General features: G+C 53.1%; 2 protein-coding genes across 3 annotated transcripts in view; both read right to left on the bottom strand.

The window, feature by feature from the left end:
* Positions 1 to 666: 666 nt before the first annotated feature.
* On the bottom strand, positions 667 to 16314 carry Pdk2 (pyruvate dehydrogenase kinase 2). The gene is made up of 11 exons (XM_051158352.1): positions 16054 to 16314; positions 14065 to 14206; positions 6039 to 6110; positions 5341 to 5525; positions 4102 to 4191; positions 3843 to 3920; positions 3127 to 3203; positions 2546 to 2644; positions 2336 to 2443; positions 1776 to 1889; positions 667 to 1237 (listed from the first exon to the last, which is right to left on the bottom strand). The coding sequence occupies exons 1-11, from the start codon at positions 16169 to 16171 to the stop codon at positions 1097 to 1099; spliced, it is 1224 nt and encodes a 407-aa protein (XP_051014309.1). The 5' UTR covers positions 16172 to 16314; the 3' UTR covers positions 667 to 1096.
* Positions 16315 to 20922: 4608 nt separating this feature from the next.
* Itga3 (integrin subunit alpha 3) overlaps positions 20923 to 22788 on the bottom strand; it is a 31975-nt gene continuing 30109 nt past the window's right edge. Inside the window, exons 22-24 of one of the 2 annotated variants that reach the window (XM_051158355.1) lie at positions 22371 to 22496; positions 21908 to 22051; positions 21046 to 21189 (exon numbers count right to left, since the gene is read on the bottom strand). In XM_051158355.1, coding sequence (XP_051014312.1) covers positions 21941 to 22051; positions 22371 to 22496 — 237 coding nt within the window. In that variant the 3' untranslated portion in view covers positions 21046 to 21189; positions 21908 to 21940. Of the gene's footprint in view, positions 21190 to 21907; positions 22052 to 22370; positions 22497 to 22788 lie in introns of both variants that reach the window. The other variant, XM_051158356.1, reaches the window with a different exon arrangement.

Genomic DNA, 22788 nt, shown 5'->3' on the forward strand with positions numbered 1-22788 from the left:
AAGTACCGCTAGGCGATGGGGCTGCAGGGTGCCCTGCCTGGTTGTGAGATGGGCCAGGTCCCAAGTACAGTTGGTCCTAGAGGATACCAGTCTTCCTAAGTGTGCATATGTGGATGCGCCCTGCTCCCCCCAGCAAGGCAGCCAGGTACCAGTTTCGCTTCGTCTATTTACTGTGGATGTCACTGTCACCATCCCAGCCACTGGGAGGGGCACACGGCTTTAACCCCTGTGTGCTGAGGGGAAGGGTGAGGCATTTGAGATTACAAAACTGGCTATGTACAATAGGGTATCCTAGGTGATGAGTCACCCATGCACACATAGTGGGCATAGGGAGCTTGGGGTCTACAGCTCAGGCAGGATAAGGGTGGGTGTACACTGGGAAGGGGAGGTATGCATGTAGAGGACATGCTGGGTGAGGATTTAGGAAGCGGCACAAATACTGCCAAGATCACCTTAGAATCCTGGTGGGGCGGGCGCTCTTGGGCCTTCCCCCGTGCCCCTACTGTAGAAGTAGGCCTTGGGTGAGAACCGCTACCACTCTCAAATTCCCAGTGGCAACCTTAATGTCCAGAGTAGAGACAGAGAGGCTGCAGAAATAAGGGGGCACCCTGTTTCCCCATTCTCTTTCCAGACCTGATGACAACTCCACCTTTCTTAACATTGACGAAAGGACCTAGTCCAGACTGCCTGTACAGGGTGTGGGCATAAGACAAACAGGGCAGCAGCCACCTGGAAAGCTAGGGCTATGCAAGCAATGAGTGGGACCTGGGGTCTCTGGTAGAAAACTGACAGCTCTGGTCATGGGAGAACTGCCATGGAAAAAAGTGTCTCTGGGCACCCCATCACATAGAGCCATCCCCAACTCTTAAACATCACCATGGAGACCAGGCTACAGGGGAACCCCTAGGTTTCTCCAAAGAGACAAATTGGCACTTAGGGACCACCACAGATGGGTCACTGAGATTTCTACAAAGACAGACGTGGCCATCAGGGAGATGCAGCTTCACCCCGGTACCCCCAGGGGATAGGGAAAGTCCCTGTGGTGGCTGGATTCAGAGGTGGCAGCATTCTCCCAGGTGCCAGGGAGAGAAAGCCCCTAGCTGACCCGATACGTTGATGTGTTCTTGGGCTCTGTGCTGGGCACACACCAGTCACCGGCCTCCTGGATGGTCTGGTAGTGGCGCCAGGCAGACTTGTTGTAGACGGGCAGGCGCTCCACTGAGTCCGTGGACAGGGCCTAGGGAGCATTGCTGTCAGTGTCCTGCTTCCCCGCGCTCCTCAGCTCACTACCCTTTCCCACCCAGGCCCTGATGGTCTCCCTCCCTGGAGTCCCAACCCAGGTCTAAGTCAGCCGCATGCAGCATATATAACTAGCCGCTAGCTGATACACTACCCCAGGCCCAGAAAAGTCCCTAAAAAGGGTCTGAGTCTCTTCTGTGTCTTGCCCTGGCCCATTCCAAGAAGTTGTTGTCTTAAAGGTCATGCAGGCAAAAAGGAACAAGACGGGTGGAGGCTGGGCTGTGTGATCCCTATTACTGGCCAAGGCACATTCCCTCTTAACTGAAGGCCAAGATCTGTAAGGTCTCCTTTCTTCCAGCCTACAGGGTCCTCAGAAGAGGGGTCCTACTCACAGACCCTGGACCCCGTCAAGTTCTCCTCTACCATGTTAGTTTAAAGTTACAGTGCTTGAGGAGCCAGGGCTCGGCTCCAGCAGCCAGGAAGGGTGAGGGAGGTAGAAACCTGCTAGCGGCACACTTGCCTTCAGTGGGCCTCACCTTGAGATAGATGACAGCATCTGTCCCAAAGCCCTCCATCGAGAAGAGCTGCAGGTCCCCCTGGAAGTACTTGGCGTAGAGGCGGGAAATGGGGAGTCCATACCCAAAGCCAGCCTACAGAGGAGCCACAGGTCATAATGTGAGCCAGGGGTGCTGGACTGGGGACAAGCAGGGGTGGGGGAGGGACATTTCTGAAGCAGACGGGAGTGGGTGTTAGGCTGGGGAACTGTGGAGGGAGCAGGGAGGGAAACCGGACAGGAGAGTTCTACCTAGAGGCCCAGGTGGCTACAAGCTCCTCAGCCTATTCCTGAAGCCCAAGACTGCCTATTCTACAGGAGCAGGGACAGAGGTGACAGCAATTAACAATGCAGGGAAGAAAAGAGAGGACAGCTAAGCAAATGGGCAGATGCTCAGCATGCAGGGGGAGCTGTTAGCAAGCAGTGGAGAGATGGGAGGCCTGGCTTCAGGACAGGAGACTGTCACCACACAGCCATGGGGGATGGAGTAAGCTTGGGAGGTAAGAAAGCAGGAGCCGAGGGGTCTGGAGGAAGCCGTCTCACCAATGGGGTACCCCCAGTGCCAGGTTGGGGTGTGGGGGCTGTGGAGTACATGTAGCTGAAGAGCCTTTCGATCTTCCTCAAGGGGACACCCCCGCCTCGGTCACTCATCTGGGAGACAAAGGACATGTGAGAGGCCCTCCACGGGTTGCGTTCTCCACTCCTCGCCCTAACCTCCCGTGACCTCCCATGGTCAAGTCAAGGGTCACATACTTTGATGGACAGATCTTCTTCGCCCAAGGCCACCATAATTTTGATAGGAGGAAGAGTGAGGCTGGACTCGTGGCTTTCCACGGTGGCGCGCATGGCGTTCTGGGGAGAGAACGAAGGATTCACTGACAGAAGCCAACCATGAAGGCGCTGCTAAAGCTGAGGGCCAAGCTGGGCGTGGTGGCGCACACCTTTAATCCCAGCACTCGGGAGGCAGAGGCAGGCAGATCACTGTGAGTTTGAGGCCAGCCAGGTCTACAAAGCAAGTCCAGGACAGCCAAGGCTACACAGAGAAATCGTCTCAAAAAAACAAAAACAAAAACAAAAACAAAAACAAAAACCCAAGCTAGCCGGGCGTGGTGGCGCGCGCCTTTAATCCCAGCACTCGGGAAGCAGAGGCAGGAGGATCGCTGTGAGTTCGAGGCCAGCCTGGTCTACAAAGTGAGTCCAGGACAGCCAAGGCTACACAGAGAAACCCTGTCTCGAAAAACCAAAAAAAAAAAAAAAAAGTAAAAAAAAAAACCCAAGCTGAGGGCCAAGGGCTGACCCTGCCCAACCTCCCCTGAGAAGGGCGGCCTCCTTACCTTGAAGAGTTCAAAGAGCATATGGTAGAGGTGGGAGGGGACATAGACCATGTGAATGGGCTGGGTGGCGTTGGTGGCTGTGGGAATCAAGACCAAGGGCAGAAGCGCCGCCAGGTCACTTTCCACGGTCTTATCTACAGTGCACCCTTGTGGCCCTTGTTCCTTCAGAGCAGACCTCCCTGTCCCCACAGCTGTAACTAGCCTGTGGCTGCCCACCTTCCAAGCTGCCACAGCGAGCAACCATCAATCCTGCTCTTCTCAACTTCTTCCTCCTAGTAGGATGGGAGGCCTGGGGGTGGGTACCAGCTCTGACAACCCCGCCTAGGGCTGGCCACCCAGAAGCATCTCTGAATGAAGCCAGTGGTTCTTGGGTTCGAGGGAGGTGTCCCACCAGACATCATTCTCCCTAGTCTTTGTCCTCTGACCCTGTCACATCTTGTCCTTCCTGTCACTTACTAGGCTTTAAAATTGGCCTGTGAATTTACATATTCAGTGGATACCTACCTTCCACAGGTCTAAACCTCCCTAGTGCCAAGAATGTAAGCTCTGTGAGAGCAGAGGCCTTGCCTGTCTTCTTCACATGATACACGTGCCACATAATAAGCAGTTATCCGACAAGTTAATAATACAAAGCAGCTCCTCTCTAGGGGTGTCTGACCTCCCAGGCCCCCTACTCTGGCCTGTTCCCCTCCCCCCATGGACCCTCATTTGCTTACCATTGACTTCCTGGATCTCCAGGTCGGGTGAAGCCATGTAATATTTGTCACACAGGAGCTTAGCCATGTCATAGGCATCTGAGAGGAGACAGATGTCACTTAGGTTATGGGTGGCTGACCCAGCAGGCAGACCCACCAACCTGACACCCATGGAGACATGGCCCCCCACCCACTAGGAATGGGTCACCCTCTGGCCTGCTTCTCTGGGAGGGGCTCCTGGAGCTCCTTTATAGGCCCAGGTCTGTGGTGGGAGGCTCACCTTTCACCACGTCAGACACGCTGCAGTTGGGGTCAATGCTGCCAATGTGTTTGGGGTGGGCTGGGTTGGTGCTGCCGTCAAAGATGAGGGCTGTGGACAGAGGGAAGGGCATTCTGGGTAGTTCACAGGGGCTAGCCCTCCTTCGTCCTAAGCATCCTGTCTCCACCCACCTCATCTGAAAGTCTCTATACATTCCAGCAAACCTTGCCCCCAAAGTTCTTTCTTCTCCCATCTCAGGCCTTCTAGAGCCTCTGCACCCTGCAGCAGTCTTTCATGGGCTTCTCTCACATTGCACCCTGCTAAATTTATTTATTGATTTATTTGCTTGTTCTCACAACAGGGTTTCTCTGTGTGTAGTCCTAGCTGCCCTGGACACTCAATTTGTTGACCAGGCTGGCCTTGAACTCACAGAGATACGGCTGCTTCTTCCTCCCAAGTGCTGGCATTTAAGGCGTGCGCCACCAACCCCAGCTTTAAAGGTACTCTTTGCTTTCATCTTCTATAAGACAGCTTCCACCAGCTTGCTTTTCAAAAGACTCGGACATACCGAACTCACTTAACTTATGAGGGCCATGCTTCGTCAACCAGCACAGCGAATCTTGGACAGGAATGCTAAACAATAAACTTTGCAAATATAGTGAGCGTTTTTTTTTTTTTTTTCAAGTATTGGAGCGGGACTAATGTTTGAATGGACAAGATGGCTCAGTGGGTAAAGATGCTTGCAGCCAAGCCTGACAACCTGAGTTCAAGCCCCAAGACCCAGACGATGGAAGGAAAGGGTAGTGAACTGCAGGATGGTCTATGACCTCCACATGTACACAAGTAAATACAATAATAAAAGTTGTTTTTATTAAAGTGTTTAAAGATGTAGCATATTTTACACTTACAAATATTTAAAACAATATGTTTCAATTCAAAGTTGCACTTTTACTTTCCTTTTGGAGCCAATTACATTTTCAATTTTTACTTATTTTTCTTGAGACAAAAGTCTCACTGTATGGCTAAGGTTGGCCTCAAACATATGATCCTCCTGCCTCAGCCTCCCAAGTACTAGGATTATAGGCATGTGCTGCCACACTTAATTTAAGCCAGTCACTCTTCGGCTCCTGAACGGCCCTTGGGCCTCTGGGCCCAGCAGTGGCTGAAATGGGGACCCCTGCTTTCTTGTCAGGGGGCGGTGCCCTTCTTGGCACGGGCCTGCCGGGATCCCTTGCCCTCTGCAAAGCAGCCAGGACTCACTGTGCTGGTTGATAAGCATGCGGATAGAAATGCGGCTGAGGTAGAAGCGGTCTAGGAAGTACTGGATGTTCTGGTTAGAGACCGGGTCGTCGCCGTAAGTGTCCTTGTACTCCAGCACTCCCTGTGCCATGGTGGGCACTACGTCATTGTGCCGGTTCCGGATGGTGACCAGGGCATCAGTGAACCTTCAGAGGAAGCAGACATTTGCCTCTACCCAGTCTCGGGGACACCCATGGCTTTATTCCAAACTTCCTTTCAGTTCCTTCATTTTTCTCTAGCCTCCCCAGCTCCAGAGACACACAGTGCTCCCCCAGCCCCACAGGCACACAGTGCTCCCCCAGCCCCACAGGCACACAGTGCTCCCCCAGCCCCACAGGCACACAGTGCTCACTCCCCGGCCCCCCCAAAGCCCACTCTTAGTCTCTCAGCTGTCCAACCATCTTCCTGTTTACAGCTAAAGCTCTCAGTTCCTCTGAAGGTTTGTTCCTCGGGACACGGCTCCCCACATCCCTTTGGCATAGTGATAATTGGAGTTTGTATCTTTCCCACCAGACCTGGATTTCCCAGAAGTAGCCTGTCTCCCCCTTTCTTGGCAGTATCCCTGAAGGGAGGGGCCTTTCTCTGCACCCAGCTGGCATTCCATCCTTGGGGCCCTGACCAACATTGCTTTCTCGTCCCTGAATAGAGTGCTCACTCACTGGCTTAAGGTCCGGTGGTCCTCAGGGTCCTTGTCCAGGAATTCCATGATGTCCAGTAGACTCTGGACATACCTGTGTGAAGGCAGAGGGGGCCATGAGCTCAGCTGAGACTATGCAATATTCCCCCCCCCCCCCCCCCAGATGCCACAGGAGGTGGCACACAGAGCTGAACTGGCTGACAGCCAACACCCCGTTTCCTCTGGTATGGAGCTCCCTGACAGCCTAGGAAGCTGTATGAGGAAACCTCAAATTTGCTAATCCCCCTGCAGTGCATTTCTTTGCTTCAGACCCTAATTAGGAGGGACCAGAAATCACCCACTCCTGGAGGCTACGGGGAACAAGGGACTGAGGACCGACTGTACCAAAGACCACAGTAATAAGAGGGTTCAGACACCTACCTGCCTTGCTGAGCCAGCTTACTGACAAAGATCCTGGTATCTCCCACAGGGGGCTAAAGCATCTAGTGGGGTATAGGTGCAGTTAGCACAGGGCCTGTCCCACAGTGATCTGGAACCTGCCTGGGGAACCTGCGTTTAGAACGGTGACTAGCTCTGTCCTCAGGGAGGACCAGGGAGGCTCAATCTGCTCTGCAAAGCCAATGAGCAGGGTGGGTGTGGGTGAACCTATAGGCCTCCTCTTATAGGCCTGGCGAGAGGGGCGGGCCTCTTCTCCAACTGCACAGAGCAGAACACGGGGCCAGCGCACTGACTTCTGCATACACAATAGGTTTGCTGGTGGCAGTGGACGGTACCAATCTCGTGCCACTGTCCCCTTGCCCCACTGAGCCATGACTTTAGCTTTCCCTACAGATATGCCCAGCCTGTATCTTGTTCTAGGAAAATCGAAGTGCCAGCTCCCCTCTGTTCCCTATGGCAGAAACACTTCCTGCCTGAGAAGTGAAGGAGCTAGCTGGAGCCCTGTCACAGAGAGCTCCTGAGGCCCAGCAGAGTCTCTAGCAGAGACACTAAGTGAGGATCTATCCAAAGCACCCAGAGCTCTCAGAAGAGTGGCAGGGATGAGCCCCGGAGTGGCACCCCAGAGTACAGCAAAGCTTCATGGCTCTCCGGGACTCCTGCCATCTACAGGGGCTGCCGCTGCTCAGGATCTCACCTCAGCCTCTGCTCACACCCTCTTCTGTGTCGAATGCCTTTCTCTCGGTACCCTGCTTTGGCGCTGACATTAGAGAAGAGCTGGTTCTGCTGGCTTCCAGGGTAGCCCTGGGTTAGCTATGGAATGTCTCTGGGCTTGTTTCTTCATCAGGAAGGTGGGAGTTCTTATCCTTAACCTCCCACTGCACAGTGCCAGCACTCTGAATGCTGTGGCTCAAAACCCGTCACCGGCTGAGCACGCCCATTCAGCCCCTCTACGGCTGGTGCTTCCTGCTACGCTCACGTCATGTTTTAGGCTATCCAGCATTGGGAGCAAGAACGGGCTTGGTCTGGGGCTCCTCGCTGTCCTTTCCAGCCAGAACCTAGCACAATGACTGCGCACGCGTGCGTGCATGTGTGTGTGTGTGTTGCTAACTAGCTGCGGACAGGATGGGTGAAGAGACCAGCTTCCTGGCAGACTGCCTTCACCCCTGCCCATAGCAGACCTCTGCATCAGGAGGCCTCAGTCTCTTTAGAGAGGCACGATGGCCGACATTCACTGAGCTACTACTTATGGCATGACCACTGCTGCCTACCTGGGCTCAGAGGCTCGCACAGGGCCTTCAATCACTCCTTAGCCAAAGGGGGCTTTGAGGGAGAGGGGGCCTGGGAGAGAAGTGTGACGATGCCAGAGAGGCAAGGGGAGAGAAGAGAAGGGAGCTGTTGGGAGGTAGGGACCACCTGACCCCTTCCTTCAGGATCCATGCTGGGTGGGGAGGCTCTGAGCATGCCCAGAGGTAGAAATGGGCATGGTCCCAGTTTCAAGGCCCCAGGCAGGGCTGTGACGTGAACTCTCAAGGGAAGAAGTGGAACTGGTTACATGGCCAGTGACATGGAACAAAGGGCACCTGGAAATGCTGACAAAGGTAGTGTTCTGTTGGAGTTGCTGCGGGGTCACTGTAGAGACTCACACCCCTGCCTCCCCTCAAAGGGGCCATTTTCCATAGGGAAATAATGCCATATGTAGGAGCCAGGCATGGTGGCACATGCCTTTAATCCCAGCACTCGGGAGGCAGAGGCAGGTGGATCTCTGTGAGTTCGAGGCCAGGCTGATCTACAGAGAGAGTTCCAGGACAGGAAAGGTGACACAGAGAAACTCTGTCTCGAAAAACCAAATTAATGATGATGATGATGATGGGGGGCGGGGTAGACTCCTAGAACCCAGGAAGAACGTGGGGAGTTTTTGCTTAGGGCCCTTGGTCCTAGCCTTGAGGTACCTATAGGCCTGGCCTTCCATGTCACCCTGGAATAGAGCTGGATCCTCCAGAGACAGAGAGGCACTGGGATGGTGTAATGTTGGCTCTTTGGTAGCCCCTCTCCAGAGCCAGGGAAAGGGCTAGGCTAAGGGCAGTGTGTGTCCAGGTTGGGAGAGGGAAGGCCTAGGGTCTAACCCACTCCCCTCCTTGGTAAAATCTAGTGTTTTCCACTGCTCCAAGGTAACACAGAGACACCCACTCCCTAGACAATGCCCTCCATGGAGTGGAATGCAGGCCTGAGGGGAGAGGCAGGCAGAAGAACTAGGAGATGGGAGGAGGCATACAGCCACCTGCAAGTAGTGTGTGGGAGTGGGGAGTGGAGGGATGGCTGAGCCAAGGGAGTAAGTGTGTAGATGTGAAGGGTGTGTGTCTGTGGGTGTGTACCCGCATCAACAAGCTGCTGGGGATGAGGGTATGAACCAGACCATGGCCACTCGAGGAGGGTGGCTATTCGCACAAGGTGAGAGGGCAGACATATCCCACACCTGGAGCCACTCTGTGAACGGGCAGCAGGCTTGGATTTAGACCCTGGCTGTTCCCTGAAGGCCACTGGGATGCTCTAGCCCAAGCGCATGATGGGCTTCTCAGCAGGAAGATCTGGGCAGGGTAGGAATTAGTTCAAAACATGCCTTGGGGGTGGGGGAGGGGGTGTCACTACCTGAGAGGCTACTTGGCTTGGGCCAGCTTGGCTCAGGCCGGGTGTGCTAGTGTGCTGAGGGACAGGCTGGCTTAAAGCAGGCTGCAGCTCTTGTCAGGGGACCTTCCGCCTCTTATTCTGCTCAGGACAAGGGCAAGCTTGCTTTTTGTAGGATGGGAATGGAGTTCTTCACAGGCAGGGCCTGGGGTCTATATACTTTGTAGAGCCAGGCAGATGGATGACAGGGTGATGTCCACCCCTCCCCAGCCCACACAAATGCCCTCCCACTGAGTCAACCCCTTCCACATCCCCCTTACAACTCTACAAAACCTAGCAGCAGCAGTGACTCACAGGCTGTATTTTGGGGGAAGCACCTCCCTAACCTGTCCAATGCCTCTTTGGGACGGCTTCCTCCTGAGAGGAACCAGTGGATGTCCCTCTGCACCCTGGCAGCACCAGGAGGCATACCTTTCTGCAGGTAAGCCCTGCTTTCCCACAGGCCAGCATGAGGACGGGGAAATCAATGCCCTGCAGCACAACCCCACCCAAAGCTTTCTCCCTGTCCCCTTCCCAGAACCTATGGCCTGGGTTCAAATCCCGGATCTACCAGTACTTCCTAACTGACCTCAGCCAAGGCTTCCCACTTCCTGAGCCTCCATCTCTCATGTGGAGATAGTGAGGAGGAGATTGACTTGTGCGGGGGCGTCGCGAAGATTGCAGGACCATCTGAGATAGCATACAGTGTTGCCCTTGATGCCCCACAGACCCTCAGGTGTGTTGGTTTGTTGTTGTTGTTTTGCTTTTTGCATACCCCTTGTTCTCACTGATGCACTGTCTCTGAAATCTCTGACACAATTCCATCGCCTTTGACCTACAGCTACTGACCAAGTCTAGATGTGTGCGCTAGCTCGTTTTATGTCAACTTGACACAAACAAGAGTCATTGAAGAGGAAGGAGCCCTAAATGGCTCCATCACGCTGGGCTGTAGGCAGGCCTGTGAGGCATCTTCTTAACTGGTTGTTGCAGGACGGCCCAGCCCATTGTGGGCGGGGCCAGTCCTGGGCTGGCGGTCCTGGGTTCTATAAGAAAGCAAGCTGAGCATGCCATAAGAAGCAAGCCAGGGGTGGGGGGGGGGGGGGGGGCTGGAGAGATGGCTCAGAGGTTAAGAACACTGACTGCTCTTCCAGAGGTCATGAGTTCAACTCCCAGCAACCACATGGTGGCTCACAGCCATCTATAATGTCATCTGATGCTCTCCTCTGGCTTGCAGGTGCACATGCAGGCAGAGCTCTGTATACATAATAATACATAAATAAATCCTTAAAAAAAAAAAAAACAAACAAAAGATTTATTTGGGGCTGGAGAGATAGCTCAGGGGTTAAGAACATTGTCTGCTCTTCCAAGCGGTCCTGAGTTCAATTCCCAGCATCCACATGGTGGCTCGCAACCATTTATACTGTGATCTGATGCCCTCTCCTGGTGTGAAGGTGTACATGCAAATAGAGCACTCACAGATAAAATAAATAAATAAATCTTAAAAAAAAAAAAAGAGGCAAGCTAGGACTCACTTTCTTCAGTGATGGGCTACAATGTGCAAGTGTACATCAGATAAACCCTTCCCTCCCCAAGTTGCTTTTGGACATGGTGTTTCATCACCACAATGGTAGCCCCTAAGAAAGACAACATGTTTCACACTCTCAATAAGAGGGAACCCCCACTTATTGAGACTCCACTGTACAGGCCAGGAAGCTGAGCCCAAGGAGAGCCATATTGCTGTGCAGGAGGAGTTGCCTATCAAGACTCTAAGTCACACGTGTCACATGTGCTGTTGCCAAGCCTGGGGGGGGGGGGCGGGTACCCTGACCTTCCAAACACCTCCAAAATATGGCCCCGTTACTCCAAGTCTGAGCAGCTAAAATTTAATCATTTTAATTTTGATCTGGGAATTCTTCATTGCAGTGCCAGCCCAGGCCGTTTGTGCTCCAGGAACTGCAGCTGTGTATTAACTACAGTGCGGCTAACAGCTCCCTCGCGCTGCACACCCTCCCCTGTGGCCCCAAGTGGAGGTTCTGTTCTATACTCATCAGACCCAGGCTAGTGTGGCCTTCTCTCCAGGCTCCCTGTGAAGTCAAGCCTTCCTCTCCTGAAGGCCCTGCCGGCTACCTCCATCACACCACAATCCCAGCCACCTAGACTTCTTCCTTATCGAAGAGCACCCCAGCCCCGTGAACAACCCCTTCCTGTTCTCCCATGTTAGCTTCTTGTGCTGTGGCTGAGGCCTGCAGGCTCTGCAATCCACCACCCCCTTGGCATGCTTTCTCTTATACTGAATCACCCCCTGGGGAAGTGTTTTCTCTGACTCTACCTCTCCCTGCTGTGTGCTGGCATTCCTTCCAAGCTTTGAGGGGAGAATACCTAAGCCTCCCAAGCTCCCTCAGGAGAAAGGTCGAGAATCCCAAATAGTCCAGCAGCCCCTGCCCCCTCCTCTTGCCTTCCCTGTGTCACTCCTCCTGGCTGCCTTCGAACAGTTTCTTGGGAGGGGTTTGAGAAGCCTTGTCATAAGCTCAGGGACCAGCTGGTGAGTCAGCCAAGCCAGTCAACCGGACAGACTGGAGGAGGGTTGGGAGAACAGATGGTACCTTCTGTTTTGTCCCCACAGCTCTGCCGCCCTGTGGGAAGACACACAGATTGGCGCAGAGGTCCTGGGCCTCCTGGTGACTTAGCTGGGCCACCTGAATTTCAAACCCTCTCTCCACCCACCCCTCGTCTTCTGTGTTATATTCACCAGCCCTCCTTTCTTTCCAGCTCTGAGCGTCCAAGTCCTTCTGTGTATCCATTTCAAGTTGCCCAGGCAGGCAACATGTTTTGTTTTGAAACATGTTTCACTATGTTGCCTAGGGCTGGTCTTGAACACCTGAACTCATTATCCTCGGGCTTCCACCCCCCCCATCCACTGGGAAGACAGTCATTGCCTCCACCCTGCTCAGTTTCCTCCATGACTCCAGTCAAACATGCATTATGCACCTACGATGTACCTGCCCTCGTGTGTACAGACAGCCCCGTCCCATAATCAAACCCGTCTCTCTAGAATAAACCAGGGATGCCCATATCCATACACAGACACAATGCAGGAAGGGCAGGCATCTGGGAAGTGCAGGACATCCTGGCAGGGGCTAGTGAGATGGAGAGTAATGGTGGACATGCTCTGTCTCCATGCTTTCATGTTTTACAAGTGTCAAAATGAACACGTTAGACTTCTGCTGTCATGAGATGTCACAATCGATGTCATTTCATTAAAAAAAACAAAAAAACAAAAAAAACAAAAACAAGAGGGCTGGAGAGATGGCTCAGCGGTTAAGAGCACTGACTGGGGCTGGAGAGATGGCTCAGTGGTTAAGAGCACTGACTGCTCTTCCAGAGGTCCTGAGTTCAATTGCCAGCAACCACATGGTGGCTCACAACCATCTATAATAGAATCTGATGTCCTCTTCTGTAATGCAGATGTACAGGAAGACAGAATATAAATAAATAAATCTTTTAAAAAAAAAAAAAAGCACTGACTGTTCTTCCAGAGGTCATGAGTTCAATTCCCAGCAACCACACAGTGGCTTACAATCATCTATAATGTGATCTGATGCCCTCCTTTGGCCTGCAGGTGTACATGCAGGCAGAGCACTGTATACATAATAATAAATAAATAAATCTTAAAACAAAAAAGAAAACAAAACTAACCTTCCCTGCTCATGATCCCTCCACATGTTTGCATTTCACTTTGCTTGGCCTGTCTTGGCAGAATTTCTTTTCCCAGGAACACCGTGGGCTCCTTGTGGGAAACTGCTGCTGTCTCTCTGTCTGTGTGGGTGTGTCACACTGAGCTGTGACAGGGGGGGGGTAGTGTCTATAGCAGGCAGGCTTTACCACTGAGTCCTTTGTTTATTTTGAGACAGGTGCTTACTGAGTTCCTCAGGCTGGCCTTACAATCAAAACTGTCCTGCCTCAGCCTCTGAGCTGGGATTATAGGCCTGTACTAGCGGCATTGCCTGAACTATTTTTTCAGCTGCTGAGCAACAACCTAGGGCTCTTGCATGCCAGGCAAAGGCATGCTTTTATCACTGAGCTACAGAGCCAGCTGCTGCCATTTGCTGAGACACAGGTCAGTGTTGGGCCCCTAAGGCCCAGGAAATCAACCCTCAGTTGTTCCACGTTGCAAATCCTGATCACTAGATTTCTGCCCAGTTGCCACAGTAGTCTGTTGATGATCAGCCAGGGGCGTGCTCAGCGGCAGACACGCCTTTGTTTCTGTTTCACATGAGGTTACTGGCGAGTGACCTCCAGTTACAGAGCTCTGGACAGAGTTCTGTGCCTTTGGCTACCTGTAATCAACTTTTGATCCTTGCCCTGGGAACTCTTTGGGAAGGGACTGTATTGTCTGTGTTTAACTGAGTGCTTCTCCAATATTCAAGACAGACTTGCCACTTGGATAACTTCTTCTTTTTTCTTGTTTTCCCAACCTACTTGGGCAAACAGGGGCTTGGACTCCAGAAACACGTCATGGGTTACTGCTGACATTAGCGCTTGTTCATTGCCCCCCCCCTCCAGTTTTTCAAGACAGGGTTTCTCTGTGTAGCCTTGGCTGACCTAGACTTACTTTGTAGACCAGGCTGGCCTCGAACTCGCATCCACCCACCTGCCTCTGCCTCCTGAGTGCTGGGATTAAAGGTGTGCACCCAACACACCTGGCTTAGCTTTTGCTCTTGACTGTGAAAGCTGAACTTTCTTGGATGGACATTAGGTTCCCAGAGAAAGTAGGACCATGAGACACAGACTGAACTTGATCTCTGCCCCTGCTCAAGCTGAGAATTTCCACATGATCCTGGGCAACTCCCTAGCCTCTTGGAGCCCCCGTGCCTTGCCCCTGCCCTAGCCTCCGACCCAAGAACATGTGATGATGGAGGGGTGATGGAATGTGGTGGTGGGGGGCTCACCAGCTCTGCACCAGCTGCACCGAGGGGGTGCCCAGTACTCGGTCTGGAAGCAGGTTAATCTCTTTCATGATGTTGGCCAGGCGCACGGGCAGCTCCTGCCTGAGGAAGGTGAATGATGTTTTCTCGCAGGCATTGCTGGATCCTGAGGGTGAGAGAGGGGCCGATCAACAGCTGCAAAGCGAGGAGCCAGCCTGTCACACATGTGGAGACTGGGCAGGAAGCTGAAAACAACCAAGTGACCTATCCATGGCACACAGCAAGGTAGCCCTCCTAGCACTGCAGGGCTTGAGCCGTCCCCAGACATACTACTGCCCTGCTTGACACCTCAGGAACAGTATCACCTACTGACACCACCCTCCCCCCGTTTGTTTGAACCAAGGAGGCGAGATATTCCTGGGGCTCATTCTAAACTGTTCTGGCCCGAATCATCTCCACTGTCTTCCCATCCCTTTAGACAGGCACACCACAGAAGACTGTCCCAGGGGGCAGAGGTACCTGAGAAATCCTCCCCTCTCTGGGGTGCTGTGCTAAGATTCCCAGGCCTGTAGGAACCTAGCATTCTCCCTGAGGCAGGCCATCTCACCCAGGCCGAGGACACAGATGGATGCCCAATGGAGAACTGGCTATGGTAATGACCATCTGTGAGGCAAATGGGGACCTTGGTCCAGGGTCAAGATGGATAGGCAGTAGAGGAATGAAAAGTGTCAGCCTAGGGACAGGAGACCTAGGATCAAAACCAGGCCTTGCGTCATCATCCTTTGGAGGGGCTCTCTGGGTGGGCCCTACACAAGCAAAGCCCAAGACTCCAACAGACCAAAAAAAAAAGAGAGAGAGAGAGAGAGAGAAAAAAAGAAAAAAAAAAAAAAAAAAAAAAAAAGAAAAAAAGAAAAAGAAAAAAGAAAAAAGAAAGAAAACCAGGCATGGTGGTATATGCCTTTAATCCCAGCACTTGGGAGGCAGAGGCAGGTGGACCTCTGTGAGTTCGAGGTCAGCCCTGGTCTACAAAGCGAGACCAGGACAGCCAAGGCTACACAGTGAAACCCTGTCTTGAAAAACAGCAAAACAAAAACAAAAACAAAAACAAACCTCCAACAGAACAAGGAGAAACAGAGGGACATCCTGGAAAACAGGTGCCCACATCTTGTCTGCCACCTCCCAGTCCCCCTGTCTATGATGCAGCTGTGACCTAAGCCAGCTCTTGGAAGACCTGGGCCCACTCCCAGTCACCAGCTGGCACCATAGGAATGCCATGTAGACAGACAGGGCCACACCATGTCTCCATTCACCACTGGGCACAGCTTTCTCCTGCCCCAAAGCCATCTTCACCCTCAGAACACTGCGTGGGTGATCTTCAGAAACCCAGAGATGGCCACGGTGTGTGGGGGGGGGCGGTGCAAGCCACCTGACAACCTCATGGTAACTTGGGCTCTGCCCAGCTAGAAACGGCTGCCAGGCCAGAACAGATTTGATCTTCAAGTGTCCTTGCCCAGTGGGCAGCTGCAGTGGGTGGAGGCTCACCAGTCAGGGGAGTTCCTCCTGTCAACACCTCCTACTTACTCAAAGGGTCCCCTTCCCAGCTGCCCCAACGACGACATTTCTCCCTTGCTCAGTTCAGAAGTACCTCACCCTCCGTGTAGAGTCCAGGTCTTCCAGACGACTGACTCCCAGCTGCAAGTGCCCTGTTTACTTCTGGGATCCCTCACTAGCTCCATCAAGTCTGAATGGGGCCCCTTATACCTTCACTGCCACTTAATCGCCATGACCCCTCACAACGCTTTCCCCGCGCCCCCATTCTTAGTAACAGTGTGAAGGGGGCACCCTTAACTGTTTCTGGGCAGCCAGGCTAGCCTCGCCGTTTACCCATTCCTGTCCATACCCTTCCAAACCGAACCTCCTGCCACCCAGGACCTCTTCCTCGGGCGTTAACCTCTCACTGCCACGGGCTCCTTCCCCGCGGCCCCCCCACCCCCGCCGCGGTGCCCTCCGTACCGAAGTCTAGAAACTGCTTCATGGACAGCGGGGACGGAGAGAATTTGCTGAAGTGCTCGATGTACTTGGGCGCCCCTGCTAGGGACGCATTCTTCAACAGTGCCCGGACCCAGCGCATGGCGACAGTGCCCGCGGCTCCGGCTGGGCTCCTGCTGCTGTCCCGGGGCTGGAGGGGCTGGCACCGGCCCTCGGCTCGGCCCAGCTCCGCCGGGAGACGAGCTTCGGCCGCCTCCTCCCTACCCTTGCCCTGGCGGAGCTTCCAACGCCTCGCCAATCGGCTTGTCCCGGCGCCCGGGCGTCGCCAATAGTCGCGCACAAACAACTCTGGCAGAACCAATAGCCTTACGCTTCGACACGTGGCTCGCCTCCGGGGCCCTCCCTCTTAACCGTGAAGATGCTGGAGGCGGCCTGTTGTTTTCCTCCGCTGTGCTCAAGTCCCGCCTCCGACCGCTAACTCCCCTCGACTTCTTAGGGGCGAGACCCGGATTAACCTCTTCTACCCCAGAGTCCCGCTAACCCTTCTTTTGGCCTTCTACTTTAGCCTTTCCTTGGCTCTGTCTCCTATCTTCTTCACCCCTTTTCTTTAACCCTTCCTGCCCTGCCTTATTCCTTTCCTAAAGGCACCTGTTTCATTTGACCTGATGCTAGCCTGTTCTACCATAGGGGCTCGGAGCGGTTTCTCGTTTCCTATGATAGAAGCAGAATGAACACTTGTGAAATCTGGAACCACGATGCAAGCTTATACTATTCTACCCTTTATGCGTGCAACCCGCTGGCTTCCATAAATATCCAAGTGGCCCAGGAAAAGGCAGCGTTTTCTTTTTTCTTTGAAAAACATCCAAAATTGGGATCAGAGTGTTGCTCACAGGATGTGGCACTTGTTTAACTTGTGTGAATCCCTGTTTGATCTCTGACACTTGAAAAACAACAACAAAAACACCGGGAGCCAACCCCCTTAGGACAAGCAGAGGCGGAGTCAGGAGCTGCTGTCAGCGCTAACTTTAGGAAGTTCTATTTTATTATTACCTACCTCATTTGACTGAACACAAACCCTCGCGCGTCTTGCACAACTACCTGAGAAGGCAAACTCTGTACCACTGGCTTCCTTAATGCTAGTCCCTGGGAGGTGAGGCATTTTAGGGGCTTAGGAGCCCGGCCTAATCTTCCTAACAGCTCCTAGCCTCTTTCCAGAGAAACATCACGCGCCCTCTTTTGGTAAAATGTGGTATGTTTCCCACTCTTTGGTCCGACGTAGGTTTCTTTTCTAATTGACCACGCTTTAACAGCCTTTACCACACCCCTGCTGAGGGCTGAGCTTTGTTCCCAAAAACAGACAGGATCAAGGCTTCGCCTTCACAGGGCCTGGTGCTGCTCTTAGAGGCTTGAGGCCAGAGGATTTCAGTTCAAAGGGCACCTGGGGTAGAGTGAGTTCAAGTACAGCCTGGGTGATTTAAGAAGCTCTTATCTCAAAAAGTGAGAGGAGGAGCTGGGGCTGAGCTGGTGGTAACTCAGGGGTGGAGTGTTTTTCTAGAATGTGCAAGCCTATGGGTTTGCTCCCCAGCACATGCGTGCGTGCACACACACACAACACACACACACACACAGAGTTATAAGAGAATATAGTTGTAGCCAACACAAAACAAGGAAACAAGCATTGTGGAAAACATAATGCTATGGGCCAGGCCTGGATTATCTCATTTAATTCTTTTTTTTTTTTTTCATTGTGACCTAAATCTTTATTTATTTATTTTATGTGTAAGTGTTTTGCCTTCATACATATGTATGTGCACCATGTCCATGCCTGGTGTCCTCATCAGGTCCCCTGGAATTGGAGTTGCAGATGGTTGTGAGCTACCATGTGTGTGCTAGGAACTGAACCTGGCTCCTCTGCAAGAGCAACAAATGCTCTGAACCTTTGAATTATCTCTACAGTCCCCTCTCATCTAATTCTCAAGAAGGTCTACTATGCTATTATTATCCCTATTTTACAGATAGGAAAACAGAGTTGGCAGGCATTCTCAAGTACAAATCTGACCTTGTTAGTTACCTACACACAGCCTTTTCACACACACACACACACACACACACACACACACACACACAAAAAGAAGAAGAAGAAAGAAAAAAGAAAAAAGAAAAGCAGCAGCGCACACCTGTAATCTCAGCACTTGGGAGGCAGAGGCAGGTGGATCTCTGACTTTGAGGTCAGCCTAATCTACAAGAGAGCCAAGGCTACACAGAGAAACTGTCTTTAAAATAAGCGAATAAACAGCTTTAAAGGGGATCTGTAACTGTGTGATCTGTATGTATGTGTGCCTGGGTTTATGTATCCCACAAGCATGCAGGTGCCTGTGGAGGCTACAGGACATCCAGTTACTCAGAATCGGAGTTTCAGGTGGCTATGAGCTGCCTGATGCAGATGCTGGGAATCCACCCCAGGGCCTCTGCAAGAGTAGTAAGCGCTCTTAACTGCTGAGCCATTTCTCTAGCTTTGTGTTTCCACCTCTTTCTGGAGCCCTTCCAGTTGTCCCTCTATCCGCTTTGGCTCCATTCATTGGCCTCATCTTTTCACATTCCCCTGCTCAACTCCCAGCATCATCTATCTGCTGCCTTGACCCAGCCTCTAATCTCCAATCCATTGGAAATTCTCCTGTGTGTGTGTGTGTGTGTGTGTGTGTGTGTGTGTGTGTGTAGTGGGGGTGGGGGGACAGGGTTTGGGGCCGGGGCTGAGAGTCTGGATCATTCTTCTCAGCTTCCTTGAACTATTCTTCAGGTCTCAGCTGTGTAGCCATCTCCTCCTCCAGGAAGCTGAGCTTCTGGGCTGGGCTGGGCTTCCTACACCTCTCCTGAGCTTAGGAAGGCACGAGAACTTCTCACACTGAGGGCTAACTGCTGAGTCACGGGTCTTCCCCGCTGGCCTTCAGCTTGAGGAGGACACAGGTCGCCACTGACTGAGTCGTTGCTTTATCTACAGGACTGGGCACAGAGCCTGGTGTGTAGTAGAGGAGACAGAGTAAAAAAAGGAAGTGAGGTTGGCAGAGAGGGCCCAGGGCTATGCAGGAAGGATCCCTGGACATCTACCAGCCTAACAATTAGGAAGTGGTAGATAACATACTCTCTCTCTCTCTCTGTCTCTCTCTCTGTTAGCTTAGGTGCAAACCTAATATTTCAGCACTTGTGAGAGAGGAAGTTCAAGGGCACCCTCATCTACATAGTCTGAGATCAGCCCGGCTGCGTGAGGCCCTTTCTCAACTCCCCTCCCTCCCCAAATTCAAGCCAGGAGCCTAGCAGTAAATGGAAGCATTTGGTGTTAAACCAAACACAACAGGAACAGGCCACAACTATGAAGCATAAAGAAAGCACTCCCTCGGAGGCTGGAGAGATGGCTTGGAGGTTAAGAGCTCTGGTTGCTCTCCCAAAGGTCCTGAGTTCAATTCCCAGCAACAACATAGTGGCTCACAACCATCTATAATGAGATCTGGTGCCCTCTTTTGGCCTGCAGGCACACATGCGGGTAGAACACTGTATACATAATAAATAAATTGGGGGGGGGCTGGGGGGGGGAAAGCAAGCAGGCAAGCAAGCACATGGCCCCGTCCCCTGCGGCACTCTCCCTAGAACTAGACTTACACAAAGTGAACTCTGTGCTTGAATCAAAAATCCCTCATGCAGGGATTGCTGTAGGGCACTAGGTCCATCACCAAGAAATCAGCTGGGTTGGTCATCACCTGCCTCCGGGCTGAAGTCCTGACATTGGTCAGGACTTGGGGAGTGGGGTAGGGGCAGATGCAGCAGTACAAACCAGGAACTGTTTATTTATTGTAGTGAGAAGCCCATATACAAAGAAGGCACAGGGTGGGGGAAGCTGCTATAGTACCATGGGGGTGGGGGTGGGGCATGGCTGGGGAGTGGGCCTGTCTGTGGGTAGGGATCAGGGAGAGGACCTGGGAAATCAGCCTCCTCTGCTAGAATGGAGATGGCAGCTTCTAGGGGAGGGGAAGGGCTGGGTTTCCGCAGAAAGCCACAGGCAGCTTAGAATACCACTCTGTGGTCCAGGGAGCAGAGTTAAGTCTGGCCAGCTGGGGCAGGGGCCGGGCTTCTCCCCCACCCCACATTCAAGTATCACACCCCCACGTGGTCTTGTGGAGTCTACAGGCCTTGCCCAGGCTGAGGTGGTCAGGATGGGTCAGAAGCCAGTCCTCTGCATCCTGCCAGTAAGTGCTGGGCCAGGACTGATACCCTGCTCTCTAAAGGCTGCCACCATGCTCCAGGTCAGTTCCAGCACTGTGTGTCCAGGCTGTCCGTGGTTTCTCATTGTTCCTGTGGGCTGCGTTTCTTGCCAACTCCATCTGTAGCCAAGGTTTTAGAGATCCGTTCACGAAGCCCGTTCTGGGGGCCTGTTATCTAGTTCATTGCTCTTGGGTCTGAGCACACAGGTCATAAGAGCATCCTCTGGATCTAGCCTTCTATATGGTCCTGCTCTCCAGCGGGTCCCAGGATTTGCAGCTGGGTTTGACAGTCTCCTCCTTGTCAGTAGTTTTATTCTGGACAGCAAAGTCAGTCCAGCGACAATGGCTCAAGGGGGATCCAGTGTGGAGGAGAGATGTCACCACATTGGGGACCTTTTCCTCCTGGCTCCCAGTAGAGGCGCTTTGGCTTGGTTTTGGCACAGATAGAGGCTTGGACATGCTTGGTACCCTCCGTGGTACATCAGAACAGGCCATTAGCAGTAGGCCGTGTGTGTGTGTGTGTGTGTGTGTGTGTGTGTGTGTGTGTCCAGTGTGCAGGGCTGTGCTGGGCTCAGCCCTACAAGGTCTTGAAGGAGATTCTAGGGCTCCAGAAAACATGCCTGTGCTGAAGACGGATATATGCCTGAGCCTTCTGGTGCCAGCCAAATGCATGGCCCCTTCTGGATTGTCGGAGTCATAATTTATGATAAATAGGAAGGAGGGAACACCAGGAGGGATGTCAGGGAGGGCATCAGTAGTATCGGTCCCGAATCTGCCAGCTGGTGACCCAGTGCTTCTTGGTGGGTAGAGTGTTCCCTGGAGGTGGGTAGCGCTCCTCCTCCCGGATACGCACTGCGTGGTACTTGGGCATAATCCGGTAGTAGCGGGTCGGCTTAAAGAAGTCACACTGGAGTGTCAGCAGAAGAGAAATTGTGTCACTATCCTGCATGCAAGCAGAAGATATGCACTCCTGACACACACACAGACAGATGTGTGCACACGTGTACACACACACACACACACACACTCTCTCTCTCTCTCTCTCTCCCCTATTTTCCTTACAGAAGGCCCCAACCTCAGTATGAGATAGATGGCAGGATGAACATCCCCACCCCAGGTCCAGAGGAAGGAGAGGCTGAGGAAGACACAGAGGACAGCAGAGGCAGGTGGAGACCAAGCAACTTCAGAGATCACGGGGCCAAGAAGACGGGTGGTCTCAATGGCCGGTACTAAAGGTGGGTAAGATGATTATCCTAGGGAGATGGTTGGCCTCAAGACAAAAAGGATTGGCCTCTCTGGGTTCTCTCCTTCCTTGTGGGAGGGGCTAGGACTTAGAGTTACTGTGGATATGCCCAGGGGCCAGGCAGAGATGGAGTCTAGCCCTGACTGTTTCTCTTTTCTGGTTCTTTAGGAAGCAGCATGTGCACTGGAAATAATCTTGGGATTCTAAGCTCCTGAGAGCCAGGAGGAGGTAGGGGTCAAGGGGCAATCCCAACGGCCTGTACTTTGAGGTGGTAGACAAGTGAGATCCAAGCAGGGCCCTAAGGCAAGAAGAGCAGACAGGACAGACTGAGAGGCCCCAGCCAGCTGGGGTTTTGGGGGAGGAGGTCCATAGGCCTTGTTACCCGGGTGGGCTGGGGCAGGGGGGGGCTGCCCCCTCAGTAGTCGTCGGTCAGCCTTTCTGTCTCTGACGGCTGGCTCTTCATCTCAGCCTTCTGCCTCTTAGCTTCATACAGGGCACGAGTGCGGGCTCGCTTGAAGAAGCCGCACTGGAGGGAGGAGGTGGGGATGGCCATCAGGGGTGCTGGTAGACCTGGCCATCAGCACTGGGGGGAGCTGGGGAACCTGGAAGGCTAAGTCCAGGGCCCAGCTTATGGGTAGCCAGACTCCAGAGCTCCTGAGTTCCCCTTTGCAGCCTGCGGCTCCCCCAAGGCATGGCTGTGGGACTGGAAGCTGGGGGGAGGGGCAGGGAAAGGGCGGCTGAGATGGAGATGAAGATGTGGGATGGAGGGAGGGAAGGTGGGTAAGCCGAGCTGGCGCTGGCAGGGGGTCTGAAGTGGGAAGCCCCAGCAGGGTGGGAGTCTCTACCTTCCACAGCAGGAGGATGATGAGCCCCAGCAGCAGCAGTCCGGCACCCACGGCCACCAGCACCAGCCACAGCTCAATCTCAGCAGGCAGCTCCTCCACCAGCTCTGAGTCAATGTCCACTGAGAACTGCAGAGGAGAGGAGAAGAGACTCAGCCAGGGTTAGCCTGCTGAGACCTCCCCTCATTTCATCACCTTTTCTGTCTCGGCTGGGCCCATGGCGCTGTTGTTTGACCTACGGCCAGTAGGGGGCAGTCAAGGAGTAGAAAAAGCCCCTGCAGGACTCAGTGACAGCAGCAGGCTCCGAGGGGCACGCTCAGATCTGGTAGGCAACTCGGGGTCTGAGTTTGTGGCACGCACATCTGGACTTGCATACCAGCTCTGTTCCTGACAAGCTGTGAGACCGCGAACTACTGTAGTA

Source organism: Acomys russatus, chromosome 16, assembly GCF_903995435.1.
Source record: "Acomys russatus chromosome 16, mAcoRus1.1, whole genome shotgun sequence".
Lineage (NCBI taxonomy): Eukaryota > Metazoa > Chordata > Mammalia > Rodentia > Muridae > Acomys > Acomys russatus.